Below are 19,472 nucleotides of genomic sequence, written 5' to 3'. Positions count from 1 at the left end.
AGTACTTTTAATGGATTTTCTTTAGATATAATGTACTTTTCAGAAACGTTGAACGGTCTCAACAGACAGGTGGGTCGGGGTGCTGCGCATGCGCAGTGTGTCGATGTGGAGAGGAGACACTGTACGCGACTTTGCCGGATTGTGTCCTGATTGTTCCTCAATAACTTACTTAGCTGTCATTTTATTTACATTTCGCCCGGCCAAAAGCGGCGATAGTGTTCAGAACAGACTGTCATTTCCCCTCCCGTAAGTTGTACACAGGTAAGAGCTTTTCTGTACGTTGTTCAGGGTAACTTTAGCAGAGCTAATCAAGGAGCTAATGCATCATGGGAATGTTTTAACCTGATCGTCACTAACTACAGACATATATTGCATCAGAGTTTACTTTGTTCTGTTTTTTATTAATTATTATGGAAATGATGGCAAGTACTGCCCTGTTAATATACACCTGAAGGCTTGAACAGTCCCGATTTTCACTTTTTGAACAAAATATCTGAAGTATAATCACCATAAAGACGCTCTATACGACTGATCATGCGTAATTTTATAGTTTTAGGTCAATACTGTAATGTACCTTTTATTGACCATTTTTTCACTATTATGAAAATGCAAGAGGAACTGCTTGCTGTCATCTTGCAGATAATATGAGAGTTTATTCTGAGATATGTTCGACTGAGAACAATAATACTAGGTTTCTGATTTCACTTCAGAAAAAGTTTGGATTGATTGTTATGTCATCATAGTTGAATGTGTTTCTATTGCAATATGATAGACAGACAGACATTGTCTTACAAGGTGAGAGCAGTGCTCATATCTCTAGCAAAGCATCACGTATTTACTAAAGGGGAAAAAGTTTAACCACCTTCAACTGCCAAGGCTCCAGCAATATTTGACAGGTTGTTCTTGCTTGTATTTAAAAAAAAAAAAAAAAAAAAGTTGCCTCAGTATCAAGAGTTTCTTACCTTATGAACCTTTTGAAGAAATCCATTCACCCGCTCTGAAAGTATTGGAGTCACTACATACACTGCAATCAGTTTTAAGTAGGTTAAAATGAAAATATTACTTATCTCTTGATAAAGTGCAGGTCATTGTAACCTGTTATAATCGTACTACTGAAATGTTTATATTTCATTATTTATATGGCAAACAAAATAGAGGTGTAATGAATGTTATTCATTCTCTGCTTGAGAAATGGTTTATTTGTCCATGGGTCCTTGAAACTGATCATCAAAGTCACATTAAGTGAAGTAATGTGTAAACACAGGTAGAACTGTGAGTGAGGTGTACAAGCTCATGGCTGACAGGTTAACATTGTTATTCCTGGTTGATGTAAGATGACAGTCTTACTTATTCATTTATTTTTATTCAGGTCCTGCTGTGTTCTTATTTGGGAAGTAAATTTCCCCCATTTTAATCATTACTGGTATATCATCAGTTCTTTATCAATATGTCCAATTTAGATGTAAGTCTGTCACGTAGGATGGTTATGGTTTAACAATTTAAATGTGTTGACCTTGCAGTTTATGATGGCCTTACAGCGTTAAGATTTCATTTTCTCCCATTCCTGCAGAGGGAGTAAAAGTCCTTGTGGCAGCTGGAGGGGTGGGACGTTCTATGCAGTTGTCAGTTTGGGAGTTGACATAGATGTAGAGATAGTAAAAGCTGTTTTGTCTAGATTAAGTGACATTAATCTACATTGAGACTTTGGGAGACATTCTGTGTGTTTCTAAGTGCATCTTATTTTATTTATTTTTTTTGGAAAATCTAACATTTATTAGGGTTGAAATGAATCATAGTCAATGTCGTAAATTGGTCTTTCCTGATCAACTACTTTGTATTGCTACTATTAATAAAATAGAAGAAGATTTAGATTTTAAAGAATGTGAAGTGGAGTAATAACAATACAGACATTTTTTCATCCTTTGATCGTTCTCTGAAATAAACTCAGTCCATAGTTAATGGGATAGTTCATCTTATCTTATCTTTTCTGTGGATATGTGAACAGTATATTGTTTAGATCTTTAACCAGTGCCAGGCCAAAGACAATTGACAGAAATCTGCCTCGGGTCTTTTTAGGTCTCGTTGCGCTATTTGAAAACTATCTATTTGAAAACTGCACTTAAGTAGATAGCAGAGCAAGATTGAGCACATCATCATGTTGAACTTTGTTTCAAAGTTATAAGCTAAATAAGTGAAGAATGAGATGGAAAAGAATCATATAAACATTACTTTCATTGTGAAGTGTTAGCGTATGCGCTGAGTGGAGATTTAGGAGATCTTTTTAGGTCACAAAATCAGACGAATAATAAGTGCTAGTATAGGATCTCTATTAACTCATCAAAATCTGCAAAGCATAGTACCAGATGGGGTCGTGGCACGAATACGTATTGCAAAAGCATAATGAGACTTTATTTTCATCTTGTTACTAGTGGGTTTAATATCCGTGTCTACTAATTTTGGTCACATGCAGACACATGACAAATCGTTTGGGCTTAAATGTAAGGAACTGAACCAACCTGTAGTCCAGTAATCCTTGTCAGCCCTGAAACATTTTCCCTAAACTGCATACTTTAGATTCTTTTATTTTCCCTTTTGATTTTGCCATGGCTTTCTTCTTCGCAATTAACCTTTTTATTTAGCAAAATGGTACAAAAATGTTCATATTCTAATATTTGGCATACATCCTCCAACTAAACAATTTGTCGCCAAAATGTTTCTTTCTAAGTAGAAAAGACAAACCACTGAGTTTCAAAAGATGGTTTAAAAAAAAGGTTTAATTTGTAATTTGAGTGCGACTGCTTCTCGTAATCTGCTGTGTGAGTGTTGCTCTTAGCCAGCAATGCAATCATTGGGAGACTTTCTTCACAAACAGTGCAGAGTTTATGTTATACAAAGATGAGGAGAGGGACCCTCAAAAGGCTCAGTTTCATGTGAGAAACCCCCTTCCCCCCTCTTCGTTCTTTCCATTGTTTAATTGATAGTGTAGTGTTTTTCTCTGGGTACAATTTATATTTGTGAGTGATATTAATTGTACCTAATGCTTCTGGTCACATTCTTCCAGTGACTATATAATGTAATCAGTGAAACTTTTGTTGTGCTCAATTATTTATTATAACTATAAAAAAAAAGTGTGAAGGAGTATGTGGTACTCAAAGGCGTATCTAGTACCAGGAAGGGACTCTCTCCTGGAAACCTTGACTGATGGAAAAGCTAGCCTGTCTGCTGCCTCAGCTCATATTTTACCTCATGATCCCACAGTCATGTGGCTGAAAAAAAGGACTTGACCTTACCGTGTCAGAGAACACAGTGTTTTAAAATACACTTGTTTTGTGACACAACATTTTTTTGCTTGTTTTACAAATCATAGTTTAAGAAGTATTTGTTCCACAGGTTACAGTATGTTTGTGTCTGTTAAATGAAAGGGAAGGATGTGAGTAGTGGAAGTGAAACTCAGGCACCAGGGTTGGACTTGAGGTCTGCTGTGGAGGTTCTCATTAATGCTGTGACTTTTGGCTTGCTTTTAATGTTGCTTAGTCATTAGAATGATCGGACTTCTCATTTTTAAGGGGGAGAGAAAAAAAAAAGCACAGTCATGTTGAATTTCTTTATAATTTATGCTTTGTAATTTTTGTTTGGAAAAACTTTGGATTCTTTTATTTTTAACAGAACAACTAGTATATTCCAAAATTTTAAAAACCACAGCTCCACTGGCAAACACAATAATTACTGTTTTACCTGCAAAGCTAATTGTGTCTTTCGTTCTTACTCAAATTATGGAGTGGCTGTTTGTTATTGCAGGGGAGGCTGAAATCTATCCCTCAGTTTCCCAGGGATCCCTCGGCTTGCCCTGATGAAGGCCGAGCAAGACGGAGACCGCCTGGAAGGTGAGTGCTTCATATAACTGAAACATTACAGGCACAGATTTTTCTACCATAAACATTCCTGGTGTCTGGCTGAGGCTGCATCTACTGTGTGCTCCAGGTTGGCATGCAGTTCATGCTGTGCTACTTCAAATACTATGTAACTGTGTCAATATGCTTTTCTTTTTAACCGTCATTGTACATGTCAACAAATATTGAAAAAATAGTTTTTATTCCTCATTCTTGAACAGGTATAGTTCTCATCAGATGATTATCTCATTGCCTATAATAGTTGTAGAGAGTGTGAATGTCATTCTTTGCAATTATGTTTTAGGAAATCGTTTTTTTTTTTTTTTGTATCCGTCTGTGTGGCTAAAGGAGGGGCTTTGTTTTTTTTATTGACATCGTCTAGCACATGATTGCTGGCTTTACTTCTCTCTCTTCGTGGGTCAGTTTTAGAGACAGAATGCCAGAATGTCGTTGTGACATTTGCCCCCCCCCCCCCTCCACACCAAAAAAAAAAAAAGCCAGAGGTGAGTGTCATAAAAGCAGAGTCATTCTTAGGCAAGAGTGGACTTTAGAACCAGCTGTGAGTTGGAGATGAGTGAAGGAAAGAAGGAAGGGTCTAGACTCCGTGAGTAGCACACTGCTTTAATAAGATATTTATACTTTTATTAAATGTCTTTAAATTGGTATTATTGGTATAGCAATAGTTGTTGTGCAGTGTAATCCTTTGTTGTGTCATAACACGCGGTGGTGGAGTTACAGGGTATAAGATATAACAAATGTGGAGCCAATCAAAGGATTCTGCTGACTGAGTCTAGACATATAATTTTAGGTCTTTTATGGCAGATTTGAAATAGGCTAATAATTTGATGTCTACCAAGACTGAGGTTTATTTAACTTGGACTGAAATTGTTGTGTAAAGAAACTACGTTTTGTCAAGGCTGAACATGTTTATTTCATTATTTTTAAACACTGGCACATCTGCTAAAACAGTTTGTTCCCAACACGCAAAGAGCTAAAATGCATTCTCATAAGTGGCGTTTCCTCCAGGAACAAGCCCGTAAAGCTGCAACAACAAATAGGGATGGCATCATACTGTATCTTGTGGCTGTTCCACCAGGACACAGAAACACAGAACCTTCACTGGAAATCCATGTAGTCTCAGGTGTCTTGTTCCCATCAGTGCAGATTGGAACCGATACCAGCAACTGCTGCACAAACATTTCACTGGTGTTTGAATGCTAATTTAAAAAATGACTTTCACTGACTCAAAAGTCAAATCTTAACAGATTTGTAGGTTGTTGTTTTCTTTTTTTTTGACCGGTCTAAGGAAAGTTTAATATAGTTGGGGAGTTATTACTTCAACTTTTATTTTATTGAGGTATTTTTATTTATCTGTGACTTGAAGTAAAATAGTTTTTTGGTCAAACATCATATTTGGTGTTTTTATCTGTGTTACATACAGTACCATGCATTTTAACAGGATTTTATAGTATTGATTTGGTCACGTTCCTCAATCTCAATGATTGGCTGTGTGAGATGTTACATCAAGCAAAAAAACCAAACAAACAAAAAGAAACTTCCAGCTTTAGACAAATCGGTTTTCTATACTCATTTAATTTTCTCCTTCTCTGCAGGCAGGGACTTCAGTACATGTATGCCTGCTACAAACTCACAAAACAAAATATTTTGTCTCCACCAGGAAATAATTGTGTTTCTCCATGCTTGTCCTACTTATTGCTCATCAATGAGCACTTTTGTGCTTATTTTTTATTTTTCATCTTCTTAGATGACTCCCAGCAGGAGAATGGAGCCTCAACAAACCATTACAGCTCCATATCTCCTCCCGCCTCCCCCATGGTCCTGGATGAGCCCTTTTCCACATACTTTGAGGAAAGGGTGCCCATTCCAGAGAACACCAACCAGGTACCACCTGAAATTGGTGCCGGCTCAGATGATCACATAGTTTCTGTATTAATTCAAATTGAACTAATTTAAAAATATATATTTTGCTTGGCTTTCCCACTCAGATGTTCAGTTTCCGTAAACTCTGGGCCTTCACTGGGCCGGGTTTCTTGATGAGCATTGCTTATTTGGATCCAGGGAACATTGAGTCCGACCTGCAGTCTGGAGCAAAAGCTGGATTTAAGGTGATGCATTAAAACATGTTCTTCTACATAGCAGAGCAGCCTCAGAAATCTTTTTTTCCTATTTTGTCACCACATATCTGAGGATGTGAATATACATATTTTTTAATGATCTTCACCGAGATAGACTGGTACTGTTTTCTTTTCACCAGTGGACCTGTGGACACATTTTGACTCTTATCACTTTGCATTTCCTTTTTATTTTTGAAACTAATACAGAATTATATATTATTTAGTTTAAGCCTATACTAGATTAAACAAATATTTGAGATTTTTGTACCTGGATTTTTCTTGAATAAATACATCATACAACTTATTTCAAATTAATCTACTACAACAAATATTATTTAGTTTGGCAATCTAAATAAATAAATGTCAATACTACTATCCTAACAGTCAGTAACTTGTGCTGGTCGTCTCTCTTGAAGCTTCTGTGGGTGCTCCTTGGAGCGACCATTATTGGACTGCTGCTGCAGAGGTTAGCGGCACGTCTCGGGGTCGTCACCGGGATGCACCTGGCCGAAGTCTGCAACCGCCAGTATCCCACTGTGAGAATCCCCCACTCTTATACTATTACTACTTTATGGTTACTTATTAACTATTTGTCTGACGCAGTTGTTTACCTTTCTGAAATATTTAGTAGGTTAAGAAAACTCTAGAATGGTCTTGTTGGAACATTTCTTTCAGGTTCCTCGGATCATCCTTTGGTTGATGGTCGAGTTGGCAATCATTGGCTCAGACATGCAAGAGGTCATTGGCTGTGCCATAGCTTTCAACCTTCTCTCTGCGGGCAAGTAAGTGCTTTGTGAAAGTTGAATGAAACACTTACAGATTCATTGAAAGGGCGTCTTCTTCATGCTCCCCTTCCTGCCTATGTCACTTAGGATCCCACTTTGGGCAGGAGTTCTGATCACCATCACAGACACATTTGTCTTCCTCTTTTTAGACAAATATGGTATGTAATTAACCTTTACAGACAAATGTGACATTTGACTGGTTGACATCTATAATCTTTTTTTTTCTTTCTTACATCTGATCTCTGTAGGCCTGAGGAAACTTGAAGCCTTCTTTGGCGTTCTGATCACTATAATGGCTATTAGTTTTGGTTATGAGGTAAGGTTCCTTCACCTTTCAAATGTAATTGAAGGGTTTTTAAGTGCCACTTAACGTCGCTCTTTCTTTAGTATGTCCTGGTGAAACCAGACCAGGGGGAGCTTCTGAAGGGGATGTTTTTACCGTATTGTGCCAACTGCGGTCCTGCACAGCTGCAGCAGGCAGTGGGAATTGTAGGTGCTGTCATCATGCCCCACAACATCTACCTGCACTCGGCGTTGGTCAAGGTTAGATATGTTGTTTTTTTTTAAATTATTGATGCCCAAAAGGCTTAAATTAGCGGAAATTAAATGTTATTATTTTACTGTATGACTGTTGCTTTAAATGTTTTAAGACCTATTTAATAAAAATGTGTTGATTACAAATTAAACATGGAAGTGAAAGGTAGATTTTTATTTATTTATATTTTCCAGTCTCGGGAAGTGGATCGCAGAAAAAAGGAGGATGTCAAGGAGGCCAACAAGTACTTCTTTATTGAGTCCACCATTGCCCTTTTTATCTCTTTCCTCATCAATGTCTTCGTTGTCGCAGTCTTTGCTCAGGCTTTTTACGATAAAACCAATATGGAGGTGGTAAGTAAACAGCATGAAGAATTCATCGCACCATTGTACATCCAGCTGCAGCTGTGTTGGTCATTTGGGCATTACAGTAACATAACAGTTTTTTTGATGAGTAGTCCTCCCACACATTGGGCTTCAGGTTGTTGCTGATTGTGTTGTTGCAGAATGCTGAATGCAACGCAACTGGCAGCGCTCACACGGATCTGTTCCCTCTCAACAACGAAACTCTGCAGGTGGACATTTACAAAGGGGTATGTCTGCTTAACATCACTAAAACAATAAACCCTGACAGCTAAATTGTAACTGAGACGTTTAAGATGTTTTTTATATGGATCAGGGCACACACTCAGCTAATTGAGTAAATAATATGATTAAGTGTCTCATTGTAGATTAATGTCCAAAATTAAAGAACGGGTAGGAAAAGGCTTTTTTTCTTCTACAACCCGATTAAAGAAAAATTAAAGGAAGTGTAGATAAAAAAAAAAAGAACCATAGCATCTGAACCCTAGATATTTCTACTTTTGTGTTGTCAGCATCATTTCATAAATGACTGTGATTCCTGCATCTCTGCCTCAGGGATATGCCACAAAAAATCACAGTTAAGCTTTCCGCCTTTTTTGATGTTGCCAATCTTTTTCACATCACTTAAAAAGATGTTCTTGGATTGAAAATATAAAGGGAAGAAGATTTCCATTTCTTTCCATTTCTTTACGCAAATAAAGCCCTAAGTTGCGCTAGGGCTAGGACTTGTTTCTTATTGTCTTGGTTGTAGAGCACACAATTGCAGTTGTTTCAATAAAAGTTCCAAAACACTGATTTGTCCCATAGCGGCAAAAAAGGTTGACATGATGCTTCTTTATGCACAATGTTTGATTGATCACAAGGTCATGGTGTTAAGTGAACTATTGATGAATAACAGTGTTTGCTGCTGTCCAACTAGGGGGATTTGAAATTACAGGTATCCCTTTAGGCTCACATCCTTTCTCTTCAAATAAATAAGTGATTTTCTTGCGGATCATTAGAGAAATTTGGATCCACTATCCAGTTTTGCTTTTCAAAGATTCAAACTACTTGGAAGGATGGAACATTGGTGTGAAAGATAAAGATATAAACAGCATAAAATGCTAAAAAAAAAAATTATTGTTTCTATGTTATTAAAACAAAAGCAGGTGAATCCATAGATGGCTTGTTAGATCATTTTTCTGTGTGTCTGTTCAGGGAGTGGTTCTCGGCTGTTTCTTTGGCCCAGCAGCTTTGTACATCTGGGCTATAGGGATTCTGGCAGCTGGACAGAGTTCCACCATGACAGGCACTTACTCTGGACAGTTTGTGATGGAGGTAAGAGTACCTGGAGCTCACGGTCTATCTTATATGACTGTGCCATTTTGAAAAAGAAAGAAGCATACTAATTTGAACACTTGTGTGGTTCTTTTCATTTTTGCTAAGGGTTTCCTGAACCTCAAGTGGTCTCGTTTTGCTCGGGTCCTCTTGACCCGCTCCATCGCCATCACACCTACACTCCTGGTTGCCATTTTCCAGGATGTTCAGCACCTGACTGGGATGAATGACTTTCTTAATGTGCTTCAAAGCATGCAGGTCAGGACAAGTTGTCAAACTATGTCTTACTATGAATGGTTGGTAGAAGTTCAGCCCATTGAGTGGTAAATATCATTGTAATGTGTTCATTGTCATGTCTCTTCTTCTCATCCAAAAGCTTCCATTTGCTTTGATTCCAATTCTGACCTTCACAAGTCTGACATCCCTCATGAACGACTTTGCTAACGGACTGTAAGTGAAATACATGTTCTTAAGTTGACTTCTCTCGAATTAAAAAAGAGATTTAATTATTCTCTACAAAAACGTGTTAACACAATACTGTTGATTCATGATCTATTTACCTCTAAAAGTGAGCTCTATGCACCTGTAGTTGTTATCTCTGTTGTGTATTTGACTAAATATATTTAGGTTCTTTTGCATGTTTTCCAGTTTCTCCAGTGCACAATGGCGCCACGAACAAATACATTTAAGTCTTTCTTCTACATTATGGCCGAGACCAGATTAAAGCAACATAAATGCTGTTGAAAAGACAGTTTTCTTGGATCAGCCATGGTGGACTGAGTCTTCAAACAAAGTCACTAAATGTAACTTTTCTAAGAATCAAAAAAACATCCAGCAACGACCTCAAACCGCCACCTCCGTCCTTTGTTTGGTGGAAGAAACTTTAAAAGAAAAAATGCCAATTCACCTTCCTCTACAGGAGATCCTGAAGTTTAAGGAAGGGATTTGGCATCATTGGATTTAATTTTGAAAGTAGTTTTGACAAAGAATTTTCTTGACAGGTTTTGAGGAGTTTGAAGACATTGTTTGACAGTATTTTGCTATCAAAACTATCCATGAAAATAAACCATAAAAATAGGCAAGACTCCTGATGTGTGACTGCTGAGCGTTGTAAGGATATATTTGGTGTTAGAGGAAGTGATAAGTGTAGCAACCAGTTGGAGAATCTGACGTGATTGAATGCACTTCGTCATCTGTGAGACGGCTTACTTTTTTCCATAATTTCTCAACAATGTGTCACAACGCTGTTATATGTTAGTATTTTTAGTACTAGACATTTTCTAGTAAAAGTGGAAGAACATGAAGTGTTTTCTGATTGTTTATTTTAGAAAGAAATCAAACACAATGGTTTAATAAGATGTCTGTTGTTTATTTTTTAATTCAAGGTTTTGGAAGATTTCAGGTGGCATCGTCATTCTGATGGTTTGCGCAATCAACATGTACTTTGTGATCGTTTATGTGACGGAGCTCAACAGTGTGGCGCTCTACGTTCTCGCTGCTTTCTTCTCTGTGGCCTATCTGTGCTTTGTGAGCTACCTGGTAAGTTATTATGAGAGTTTTTTTTTTTTTGTGCAATCAGCAATTCTGATAAAGAACTAAGGCGTGCATACATTGATAAATTACTGACTCGAACTGTACTTGATAACCTCGTTGCTTGTCATCACCTGATTTTTGTGTTTTTAAATAGAAAACACCTCCATCTACAGAGCTTTTTATCCACTAACCTTCAAAAGTGAAATTCCAGTAACTAGTATCAAGTTAAAGAGTTAAGATGTAACTGCTTCAGGAAATGAAAATCAGCTGTTTTTCCAGTGTTTAAACTTCTGAGACATTTTTTATTGTGCCATAAAGGAAATTATACAATGAATAGTACTTTTAAAAGAAATGTTTGAAAAATGAAACAACGTTCAGATTTTAATGAGTGGAGTAAACTTGAATGTAATTTGTATTTGATTGTCTTTAGGGCCTTTTATGGCCGGATGCATCAACGTGTTCATGTCTTGCTCTTTTTCGCTTATCTTTCTGCAGTCATGGCTCTGTCTGATTGCCCTGGGAGTTTCATGCCTGGACTTTGGCAGCAGGGTAAGCAATCGACCTGCTGTGTTCATAGAGGAGCAGTCTGAGTACGACTCCTAGAGCTGAACATGGCAGTAACCACCAACATATCTCTTCCTCTGGGAGAATCCTGTACACAGCCAGGACTTTTCAAGACTGTGTAGAATCTTGGAGCACAATTTATTTTCCCTAATGTTTCATGTCAATTTTGTCTTGGGTTGGATATCATAATGTGCAGCTTTTTAGGCCCATATCAAAACTTCACCAGCAACTGTGTGTTAAATGTGAATATTTGATTCTTGACGCTTTGTAAGAAAACATGATTTAAAAAAAAATCCATAATTGTTGCAATTCTTTAAATGAGTTGCTGTATTGAGGCAACAACAGGGTATTCAGTATATTTATAAATACCTGGAGTCGTTTTTGATATCAGTCCATCACCATATTATTGGCAATAGCTTAAATTATTTGTACAAGTGAATTCTGGGAAATATCCCCAAAAATAGGTACAGTCTTTATCTGAAGTTGCAGGATGTAGTTTTTTTTTTTTTTTTTTATTCACAGCACATTGGTCTCAGCTAACTGTTCTGCATTTTAAACTTTTTCTTAGAATGAAAACAGGAAACAGATTGATTAGGTTGCCCATGTGACAGTAGGTGGATTTAATGAGCTACATTTTTTTTCTTTGTGCCACGTGTGCAGAGCAATTTAACTCAAGATAAATTACGTTCGTGTTTATGACTGGGGGTTTCTTATCATATGACATTTTGTCATATTTTTAGCTGTATGTCAGTGACAGGCAGCATTTTCTATGATATTAAATACATTCCACCTTTTTATTAGTATTATTATTATTTACAAATGGTAGCTGCACCATTTTCTGCTCTCCTGTGAACGTCATCTTGTCCTTAAGCTTATGAGTGTATAGCAGGACATGCTTCATTTTGTTAAGCTGTCCAGTCAGTCTACCTCAGTTATACTGCTATATCTTGGCATTGCCCCTGCTGTAGGTCCGATTCACTGGATTTTTGCATCTTGAGAACTCAAAACACCAAAAAGCTCCAAATGATATCCAACCCCAGCTGTACACAAAAAGCTTTTTTTTTTTTTTTCCAGAGTGGTGGGTGTTATGACGTGACACCTGTTTCAATATGTCAGGATTGTTACTGCACGCACTTCATTTGTCACTTTCTTCTTTTGTTGCACAACTCTGGAATGGACATCCAGTCTGGCAAAAAAGAGCATTTTTAATCTGGGTATTGGGTTGTAAAATCAGAGTCTGAAGTGGTTTGTAAATCCAGTTCTTGAGGTGTACTCTTGTGTGGCTGACCAGAACGAAGTGGCTTCAGTTTGGACCTGTGAAATTTTGTATGAATTAACCTTCCTCCTCAGTATTTGCGCCTTAGTAAATCACTGTCATTGTTGCCCATCACCTCTTTTTAGAAAACCTGATCATAACCTCAGCTGTAACATACAAGTGTTGTCTCGTATGTCTGACACATTTGGATTAGGGAGCACCTTTCACCATCTACGTTATAAATGGATTTAGTTTTATTAGAGCACAGGAGGTCTTTGTTTCCTTGGTTGTCACAGTGGTGTGTGTGTGTGTGTGTGTGTGAAAGACCAATATCACTGTTAGTTTTTAATTTGTATAACAAGGCCTCGCCCCTTCCTTTGGAAATGTAATTCCTTTTTTTTGTGTTTTGGTTGTTTGTTGTTTTTTTTTCAACAGCACATATGGTTATTGTTTCCAAATGAAATCATTGCAAAGACTGCTTTGCAGTGAGAAGGCGAGGAGACTTTTGTATTTGATTAAAAGTTATAGATTCAAAATTATTGTAAATGCGATCAAAGCAAGTAAGAAGAAAAGTCAAGATAATATACTGTATATCCCATAATTACAAGTTTGTGCCTGAGGAACATAGTTATTATTTTCTGAAATAAAGTCAAACCATTCTGAAGCTCACAATAAAAAATAAAATGTTAGTTATAATTAAGCATTCTGTACCAAGTAGTTTAAGATATTTTTAGGTTATGTACATTAGTCATGTTGGAAATAGTTTGACAAAAACCTCATGATGAATAGACTAAATATATATATTTTTTTTCTTGTTTTCCTGTTTTGAAAATTGTATGTATGTGGTTTCATCGATTTCTCTATCTTCAACAGAACTGTTGTTAACTCTTATTGAAGATTTATTTTAAGAACAATGACCAGTTTTAAGGTCAAAATGAAGATTACGTGGCCTGTTTTTATAAAATACATTTAATAAAGCAATAAAAAGGATCATTGATTTTATATGAGCAGAAATTTAGAGATATGTTTAAAAAGCAACCTGCGAGCCGTGAAGAGCCATCAGTTCCTGTTTCACACTTTTAACTGATTAAAGATCGGTGCCTGTCAGACCTCTGACGGCGTGACCCAGCTGGCTAAGTCCATGAATAGTTCAACAGCAGCAGCATGATGTGCAATGAGAATTTTATTTATTTTTACCTTGTTTAGGTAACCTGTTATCTATAAAGTGAGGGACAGCTCATGTTGTACTGTACCGGTCAAAAGTTTTTTTCTCTTGTTTGTTTTTGGGCACCTTGGGCACCTTCATATTAACGAGTGTCAGAAAAGCCTAATTTTCCAGTTTGATGGATGTTTTCAGTTCTTTGTGAGTTGTTTTTGTTCCAGAGAACGTGCACACGTCATGAAAGCAAAACCTCACATTTTAACAAGCTGCACTAAATGATCAATATCCAGCTAAGATGTACACTTTCACATATAAGTAAGCTGTTCATACTTTTCAATATAAAGAGGGTCTTGGGTTGTGTTATTGTCACATGGACGGTATCTCTAGTCAAGTGTGTCCATAAAGCTCCAAGTTTGTGGTGTAAAATTACTGATCCTGTCACAGGAATACCTCTCACATACATATGCCCAAAAAGAAGCCAAGTACACTTGTTGCAGAAAGAAAACATCTCATAATAGGGATGTCTACACGGAAGTTTTCATGTACCCGTAGTTATTGATTTTTTTTTTTTGCTGTTTGGGACTGAATGACAAACTGTTATCTGCTTCTGAATAAAGCACACCATAATTCCAAAATAAAAACAGATGATGGGTATGTGGACATTTGTTGGAGTCTTCTGTCTGAATGTCTAAAGAATAAGTTGTGACCTAGTTGTATTCATATAGTGTTCATATAGGTTTTCTCACAATAATCCAAATATCAAGAGCAATGGAAAGAACACCATACAGGTTGTTTTTTTTTTCTATGAAGCCTTTTTTTTTTTTTTTTATTAAGCATGAAATACAAAGTCACTTTTATAGTGGGAAAACCAGAGCTGGAGGTTACAGGACTATAAAAAAACAGCAAACGTATGGCACAGCGTTTAGAGACACCAACCAATAAATCCATATATATATATATATATATATATATATATATATATATATATATATATATATATATATATATATATATATATATATAATGTGTGTATGTGTGTGTATACACATTACACACGTATATGTATAGATGGGCCAAATGTATTAACTCGCACCATTAATAGCAACACAGTTGCAGAATTAAAATACAATAAAGTAGAAATGTATATATCGCTGTACAAAGAAATAGTTATTATCGTGCATATCATTCCTTGAGCAGTATATGCTGATACTGTTACCTGTGGGTTGATTATATATATAGAGTTATTGTGCTTTTAACTTTATGTAGTGTATTTAAATATTTATTCACTCATGTTTCCTGAATTAAGCAGTTAAAGAGTAAAACTTTGGTAGTACCATGTGTTAGACGGTGCAAATACTCTTTTTCAGGAAAAAGTTGAGTTGGAAAGTTACACTTTGACCCAAGGTGAGCATATTCAATGAATCTGTGATTACAAAATAATCAAATCATGGACCTAATTTACCACTGATCGAAACTCAAAATTAAAATGTGTGCAAGTAGACCAGTGCTTTTTTTTTAATGCTTTTAATAGTATGCAGAACTGGCTAAGACCTGGAATTTACATAAAAAAAACTGATATAATTAATAACTTAACACATATCATGGTAAGCTTGTAAAAAAGGTCTGGATTGTGAATTTTGCTTATTAATTCAGTTTGATTTGGGTAGTTTTTGTAACTGATCAAACCAACCTGATTTATGCAAGTAAACAGTCTGAACATTCCTCTGACTAATGATAAAACATCCATTGTTTCTTTCAGACACAAAGAGGACTGTCTCGTCACACAGACATTTATTTACTGGATGATATGGACTCTGATACGCCGGTTGAGAGATAATAGGACGAGTGGACTCATCACTGAACTCTGGTGTCGGTAGACGGGGAACCGACCTTCCTGAGGCGAGGGACCCCTGAAGTTTGGCCAGTATGTTTTTGCGTTTACAACTCTCAGTGCCTAATGTGTTTACTAGTGTCCTTAAAGTGCGCACACAAATATTCTGAACCGTTAAAATGATGGACAAATGTTTGCCAAAACAAATGTCTCATCAGCTTTGGTTGACATGTTGAAGAGTAACTGGTTTAATCTGGATCTCAAAATGAAACACATCTGGACTTCTGCTGCTATACCCTGAGGAGCAACATCTTATCTCTGACATCAGGAAAGAACTTATGGCATCAAAATCTCAGTGATAGTTGCCAACCAAACATGAAATAAACATTTTCCATTCTTGAGATAAGTTGAGTTGACAGAGTTGTGGGTTTGCTGAGGTATCGGTGCAGTATTTGGATGTTTGTTTTATCGACTAAGTTAAACACACTGACAAATGTAAGGGCCGTAAGGTGATATTTTTAGATATACATTTTTAACCTTCATTTTTTCCCCTTTCACATGGTCGAACTAAAAAAGACAAAAGTGTGATTACTTCATAATGTATTTGACGATATGTAAAAATATTTGTTTTTATTGGGGACCAAGACATTTCCTACTCAACAAGATCAAATATTTGTTTAGATATTAAGTTAAACCTAATATCATGGGCAGACGTCATAATTGGTATATTGAAAATGTACATAATACATAAAAAGGCATAAGTATTTATAACTGGCTACATGTGTATACATGTAAGATACTGAAAGTTTTATTACAGTTTGCTTTGGTTTAAACAATATTTAAAAAGCCTCTGCAATAATCATGTACATGTTCATAATTATATTTTTTTGGTTAAGGGGCTTTAATTTTGAAAAAAGCACATTATTTTTTCTTGATGCTGAACTGCTGCTGCTCATCTCCCGTCCGTTTAAGGCACATCTCGGCCCGTAATGAGTGGTCAGAAACGGTAGAGTGTAGCGGGTCATTCATGGTCATAGGCTGCCGTTTGTTCTGCCACTTGGTGACTGTTTTAAAAAAAATGTAAACATCAGTCTGAGCTCAAAGCTGCTTTTACTTATGCTGGTGCTGATGTCGGCTGCAGAAAGGCAGAAGTAAAAATAGACAGATTAATTTTGTCTCACATGAATTTAAAGAAATTAATATTATTGTTAGAGAGAATTAAAAAAAAATATTATTATATTGTTCTCTGAGCTTTTCTAACGTAGTATTTTTTTTTTACTCTATTTTTTTGCGCTTTACTGCTTTGTCTTATTTATTTAAAAAATTGTCGTGATCTCCCCGCAGTCAGTCAACTTTTGACATTGTCATCAAGTACTATGCACCGTTAGTTATGGGGGGGACGACAACAAAGCACCTTCAGGCAGTTCAGCAGCAGCGTTGCATGTAGAGGAGAATATCAACTTTTTAAGGTTGGGTTTTGGGATTTCAAATTTTGCAGACCTCTTATGGACATACAAAAGTTTTATATCACATTGAAGTAAAGTTGTTTTTTTTTTAAAAGCTATTAGAAAAAGACTGTTTTCAGAGATGTACATTATGACACTAAAGCTGGGGGTAGAAAGATTGAATATTTCAGTGATGCTATTGCATTTTAGCAGTTGTTAAGAATAATAAATACATTGTAATAAAAAAAAAAGAAAAGAATCTGGCGCTACACAGAGACTTTAAACCACACCTTACTTCTCCATGCGACCAATTTTCAGAGACTGATTACATTCCCATCACATTTAGATCATTTGGAAATTTTGTGTCATAGGTTTGTTTCAAAGTTTCGTTATGAAGGACAGATGCCGAAAATTAATTGTCTGTAGTGTTTAATAAGCTTCTGTCTCCATCTTTTAATACGTTTCTGAAAAACACAATATAATTATTTAGTGTCTTTTATTCTTTATTTCATTTTTCCTTCTGAATTTCTTTATTAATTTACAATCTGACTATTTCAAGATGTGTTTATCTGCTGTAAGTTTCTAATTTTCTAAATGCCACCTTGTCAAGTTTATTGTTTTTACCTTTGTCTTTTTTGTTTTCAAATGTTTTTATTCTGTTTACCTTCCACTTTCCGTAAGTTATGAAAACAGCTGTGTTTTGAGTCAGCCACTTATGTGCTGAGATGTGAAGCGTCCACTTTGTCATTAAAAAATGTAGCTTGGGAGTAAAACTCAGCAGCTGAGGTGACCTGCTGAGGTTGGTAGATGATAAGTGTCAACAATGGCAGTATCCTCACTGTGAACACTTAAGTAATTTTAAGTGGAATCTGCTGTATGACAAGTGTTCGGGGAGTTTTCTAATTAAAAAAACAAACAAGTTTGCTTGAAATGTCAGACTATTTTAAACAGCCTGTGAGACCAAACTGCACCGCCTTAATATCTGTCTTCTGATATACATGATTAACTTGACCTCGTAGCACCTTCATTATTATTTTACTGAACAAAAAAGACATTCGACAAAAATGCAACAAACCTTGTGAACACATGTTGATCATAACACATGACATATGCTATGCACTGCTAGTTTGCTCTGTGTAATAAACCCGCCCTTTCCTGGATAGCATAGTAATATCAAACTGTATTCCTTTTGTTTGTAATAATTACGGTGCAGAAAAACTGCAGTGCCTGCCACTGTTCACCAGTGTGCCTCATTTACTGGCTCTGTAGCATTCTTACAATAAAACAGACAAACCATCATTTGATCACATGAGTAATAGGACAAGGTGTTTTTTAAACTTTTTTTTTTCACTATGCAAAGTCACCTTCATGATCATACCAAAAAAAGGAAATGCTGCTGATTTTTGACCATCTTTTATGCAACAATCACTTAATATGCCTCTATCATGCGGGAAGCATTTGGTTGAAGAATACATGCCAGTGTTTCCGGCTGTATCCAGGGGGATTACCAGTTTATTCTCAGGCTTCTGTTCTCAAATGTCTTGTGCCCCCGGTACAGAGGGCTCTGGTCGTCAAGGGGTAGCTGCACTTCTGAATGTAGCAGTACCACTTCCAACCTCATGGGGGCATACAGACCTACTGCGTTGACAAAAGAGCCCCTGGCAATTCTGTGGCGGCGAGCAAAGACGGCCCGGTGTGCCTATCAGTTTGTCTTCATTGCGTCTCACGCCAGGGACTTGCTTGTGAAGTTTTTTGTGATATACTTCCTTCATGCGGTTATAAGTTTTATTTCTAGAAAGACTGGTTTTATTTTTTTATTTTTTCCTTTTTTCTTTTCATAAATTGATGCACCACGTGTCTCCTAATTTATTTTTAAGAAAATGATGTTAATATGGGAACATTTGTTCGTAACCCTTTCCTGCTTTAGTGTCCAAACTGAAAACTGCTGCTGTCCTACAAGTTATTTCAGTACACATGAAATTGTACAGCATGGATAAGCATTCAGGCCACATTGAAGGGTGCCATATGTATTTTCTATTTGAATATTGTTATTGATAAATAAAACAAGTAAACAGTTTAAATACTGTTTCTTAAAGATAAATGTCTCATTGGGTCCTTATTTATTGTGTAATATTTCAATGAGTTTGAATGGAGGTGTGCTGGGTGTCAGGTCTGCATGAATGTTTTAGAGACAGGAGGGAGGCATATGAATCAAACACCATATTGGCAAACATGTTGTCATCCATCCATCCATGCATCCATCCATCCATCCGTTTTCTATGTATTTTATTTGATCAGCTTTAGCTATTGATTCTTTGCATATCTTTCTATTTTTATCAGTTTTTTTCCTTTGCAGGGCTTGCGACTGTGGATCATTGTGCTCTTCATTTTGTAGCAGAGGTTGTAGTTATTCCTTTTTACACTGTTCGCCCTTCATAACACAGCCCTTGCCATGTATCGGTATATGAGTGCCAATATTTACAATGTCACAGCCTGGTACTGTTTTAATATCGGGCGGTTATCATTACAAACGGTTACTCAAGGGTTTTATTGTTTCAAATAGTTTGGTTTCAACATTATTTGTAAGTTTTCAACAAAATTAAAAAATAAATCTTTCTTTACTGTCATTGGTCTAAATAAAGGACACAAAGTTCCTGG

At 36.4% G+C, this 19,472-nt stretch overlaps 1 protein-coding gene across 4 annotated transcripts; it reads left to right on the top strand.

Annotated features, from left to right (window-relative positions):
• The first annotated feature begins 104 nt into the window (after window positions 1-104).
• slc11a2 (solute carrier family 11 member 2) lies at window positions 105-18,915 on the top strand. 4 transcript variants are annotated; one of them, XM_061727462.1, is made up of 17 exons: window positions 105-261; window positions 3,799-3,884; window positions 5,656-5,792; window positions 5,897-6,016; window positions 6,442-6,561; window positions 6,701-6,807; window positions 6,898-6,968; window positions 7,059-7,126; window positions 7,198-7,353; window positions 7,540-7,698; window positions 7,851-7,937; window positions 8,905-9,024; window positions 9,133-9,282; window positions 9,401-9,474; window positions 10,410-10,563; window positions 11,053-11,106; window positions 15,298-18,915. In XM_061727462.1, the coding sequence occupies exons 2-17, from the start codon at window positions 3,851-3,853 to the stop codon at window positions 15,373-15,375; spliced, it is 1,689 nt and encodes a 562-aa protein (XP_061583446.1). In that variant the 5' UTR covers window positions 105-261; window positions 3,799-3,850; the 3' UTR covers window positions 15,376-18,915. The 4 variants fall into 4 exon arrangements, with proteins under 4 accessions (XP_061583446.1, XP_061583449.1, XP_061583447.1 ...); XM_061727463.1 differs by having other exon boundaries at window positions 109-246; XM_061727464.1 differs by lacking the exons at window positions 105-261; window positions 3,799-3,884 and adding an exon at window positions 4,455-4,494.
• Window positions 18,916-19,472: the final 557 nt, after the last annotated feature.

Source organism: Cololabis saira, chromosome 8 (genome assembly GCF_033807715.1).
Source record: "Cololabis saira isolate AMF1-May2022 chromosome 8, fColSai1.1, whole genome shotgun sequence".
In the NCBI taxonomy this organism is placed as follows: domain Eukaryota; kingdom Metazoa; phylum Chordata; class Actinopteri; order Beloniformes; family Belonidae; genus Cololabis; species Cololabis saira.
Note: the sequence above shows the minus strand (reverse complement) of the source record. Positions and strands in the feature narration are given on the sequence as shown.